The sequence below is a fragment of the Notamacropus eugenii genome, chromosome 5, assembly GCF_028372415.1.
Source record: "Notamacropus eugenii isolate mMacEug1 chromosome 5, mMacEug1.pri_v2, whole genome shotgun sequence".
In the NCBI taxonomy this organism is placed as follows: Eukaryota; Metazoa; Chordata; class Mammalia; order Diprotodontia; family Macropodidae; genus Notamacropus; species Notamacropus eugenii.
The window spans coordinates 416964915-416967985 of record NC_092876.1 but is presented as its reverse complement, the minus strand read 5'-3'; the positions used below and the strand labels follow the sequence as shown (position 1 = coordinate 416967985).

Here is a 3071-nt window from a genome sequence, read left to right as displayed (position 1 = left end):
CTCTATGAAAAACAACTATTAAATATAGATTTTAAAATAAAAAAAGAAAATATATTTTTTATCAACAGGTTATCAAAAACAATTAGAAAAATAGATAATGGAAAACCAATTTCTGAATACCTTGAACAAAAAACCCCTGAATATCATATTTAAAAAAAAAGCATAAATGAAAACTCCCCAGATTTACTAGAGCCAGTGGGCAAGGTGAAAATAGAATGCAAATCACCTTCAGAAAGAAACCCCATAATAAAGACTCTTAGGAATAGTTTTAAGGTAAAAAAAACAGGGTTTTTAGGTTAAAAAAATTACTCCAAACCACCAAAAAGAATTTGGCAATAAAAGAAACTATCAAGATCACAAAAGACTTGGCAGCAACTTCTGTAAAGGAGAGAATATCTTGGAATATACTTTTCCAAAAAGTAAAAAAGAAAGGCTTACAAACAAGAATATTTTATGCGGCAAAACGACATATAATCCAGGGAGATGGGCAAAAGTGATGAATCAGATAAAGCAATGCAGTCCAGCCCTCACAACCACTTCATGAAGACAGAGAAAAAAATGCACCAGACTTTTTTTTATGCAATAAGCAACCATAACAGTTTCTTTTTCTATCTTAAGACAGCATAGGGGGAAAAGTAGAAGCCTATGGGCACTAGGGAGGGAGTCTAACCAGAGAAGTCCTATGAAGAGACTTCAATTATAGGGTCTGGCTGGGGCTTACGGTTCCTCAGAGGACTGGTTCAGTTGAGCCTAACACTGTAAATTATGAAAAAATCAGGGACAGAATCTACTTGGCAAATGTGCTTTTCTTACCCAAGAGCAGAGTCACAGATTCAGTCCACAGACCTTGAAGTCTTGGGTTGGCCACGAAGTTAGCAGAGCAAAGTCATCAAAAAGCCTCCAGTTCTATAACTCTGAATCTGCAAAACATTCCAGCTAGATGATGGTGGCTTAGATAGGGACAGAATAAAGGTGCTCAAACCAGGGGCAAGCCTGTTATGTGCTGTAAAGGACAAAGAAAATAAAAAATGAAACAGTATATAATAGAGGCTTCTGGATACTGCTTTTATTAGAATTTCATCCCTTGGTTGTAAGGTCACCAGGGTCTTCTATATAAGAGTGAAAACTCAGATTCAAGGGCCAAGTACAGGCAGAACTATATTACAATGTAACTGGGAAATGTTTCACAAATAAATAAAATAACAATAACATAGATAATGTTAATTTATGGTTTTCTAAGTGAATACATGGCCCAAAGGGATCCATTTCTATTTGAGTTTTACATCACTGTTCTAAATGATCTTCCACATGTTAAATTACTTTAGAGCTGTCCTTGGACAACAATTGATTTTAAGTAGAAAAGAAGCCTGATATAAGGAAAACTAAGGAAAGAGATAAACTAAAATAGATAATTTTTTTTTTTTTTAAAAAGCATATGGGGCAGCGGTAGCGCCAGCTCCAGCACCGCACAGTGAAGGGCTTGGGGGCCGTCGGACGTCGCCGCCCCTGCCGCCACTGCCGCCGCCACCATGGAGACGTTGTACCGGGTGCCCTCCGTGGTCCTCGAGTGTCCCAACCTGAAGCTGAAGAAGCCGCCATGGGCCCACATGCCGTCAGCCATGACAGTGTACGCCCTGGTGGTGGTGTCTTATTTCCTCATCACTGGAGGAATAATTTATGATGTCATTGTGGAACCTCCTAGCATTGGATCTATGACAGATGAACATGGACATCAGAGACCAGTTGCTTTCTTGGCATATAGAGTAAATGGACAATATATTATGGAAAGACTTGCATCCAGTTTCCTGTTTACAATGGGGGGTTTAGGTTTCATAATCCTAGACCGATCCAATGCACCAAATATTCCCAAGCTCAATAGGTTTCTTCTTCTCTTCATTGGTTTCGTCAGCGTCCTCTTGAGTTTCTTCATGGCGAGAGTGTTCATGAGAATGAAGCTGCCGGGCTATCTGCTGGGCTAGAGTTTCTGTGAAGCTGCAACAGTAACTGGATCTGCTCCTTTTAATGGCGTTTCAAAGGCTGTTCTGCCCTCCAGGACAGCACATGGAACATGGATTGACCGGGTCTCAGAAAGACCCAAGGAAAGGTCTGGTGTAAAAATGCAGATGGTTTTTGTCCATGTTTTGGAAAAACCCTCTTGGTCCCATTGATGTGATCAGCTTATAATAATAATGATGATAGTAAGAACACCGTTGTCTTTCTGTATTGCCCCCACCACCGTTCATGTGAAATAATCATATCTGTCCTCTTTGCTTTCCCCCCCTTTTTTGAGAGTAACTGTTTTCCTTGGTATGGTGAAAGTATTGAATAAAGTATTTCCTTATTTCCTACAAGCCCATTTGTCAATTTTACCTGTTCAGGAAAAGGCACTTCTGGTGAAGATGTGCACAAGTAAATTCAGGGAGCGGGAGCCTCCAGGCTGATCACTCTATCCAGGGGATCAGCTTTGCCTTGACCCTTTGTTATTTTAAGTGTAGCTTTCAAAGTCAGTGATTTTATGTGAGACTGTGTTCCCTAAACAATTGAGATGTGTGGAAGGAGCCAAAATAAATCATTTTTCTATTGAAAAAAAAAAAGCATATGTATGTGTGTGTGTTTGTGTGTGCGTATGTATCCCTGAAAAGTGAACAAATATGAAAAAATGAAGACCAAAAATTCCTCCCTTCTTCAAAAGGACTGATTATTGGATATAAATAGTAATGGGTGGGTGGGTGATGCCTGCTTTTTGCAGTTCTCAACAAGTCTTGATATAAAACAGTGACTGCAAGCAAAAACATCTAGTCTATAGATGAAGTGATAACATTTCCTACAAAGGTACCAATCCTCATCTTGGGTTAGGAATGTGTTTGGGAGGCTCTGAAGAAAAGTATGGGAGAGAAGAGGTATTAGACTGACTACCAAACTGAAGGTCTACAGAGCCATTGTGCTGACCTCATTGTTGTATGCCTGTGAAACATGGACAGTCTGCCAGCGCCATGCCAGGAAAAATGAATTATTTCCATTTGAACTGTCTTAGAAAGATTCTGAAGATCACCTGGCAGGATAAGGTACCA

The 3071-nt window shown here is 39.7% G+C and overlaps 1 protein-coding gene across 1 annotated transcript; it reads left to right on the top strand.

Annotated features, from left to right (window-relative positions):
• The first annotated feature begins 1514 nt into the window (after window positions 1-1514).
• LOC140507031 (oligosaccharyltransferase complex subunit OSTC-like) lies at window positions 1515-2594 on the top strand. The gene has a single exon (XM_072614886.1). The coding sequence runs from the start codon at window positions 1530-1532 to the stop codon at window positions 1977-1979; it is 450 nt and encodes a 149-aa protein (XP_072470987.1). The 5' UTR covers window positions 1515-1529; the 3' UTR covers window positions 1980-2594.
• Window positions 2595-3071: the final 477 nt, after the last annotated feature.

What these genes read in the sequence shown, in the direction of transcription:
- LOC140507031 (XM_072614886.1), top strand. Translation starts at nt 1,530, where the DNA reads ATGGAGACGTTGTACCGGGTGCCCTCCGTGGTCCTCGAGTGTCCCAAC.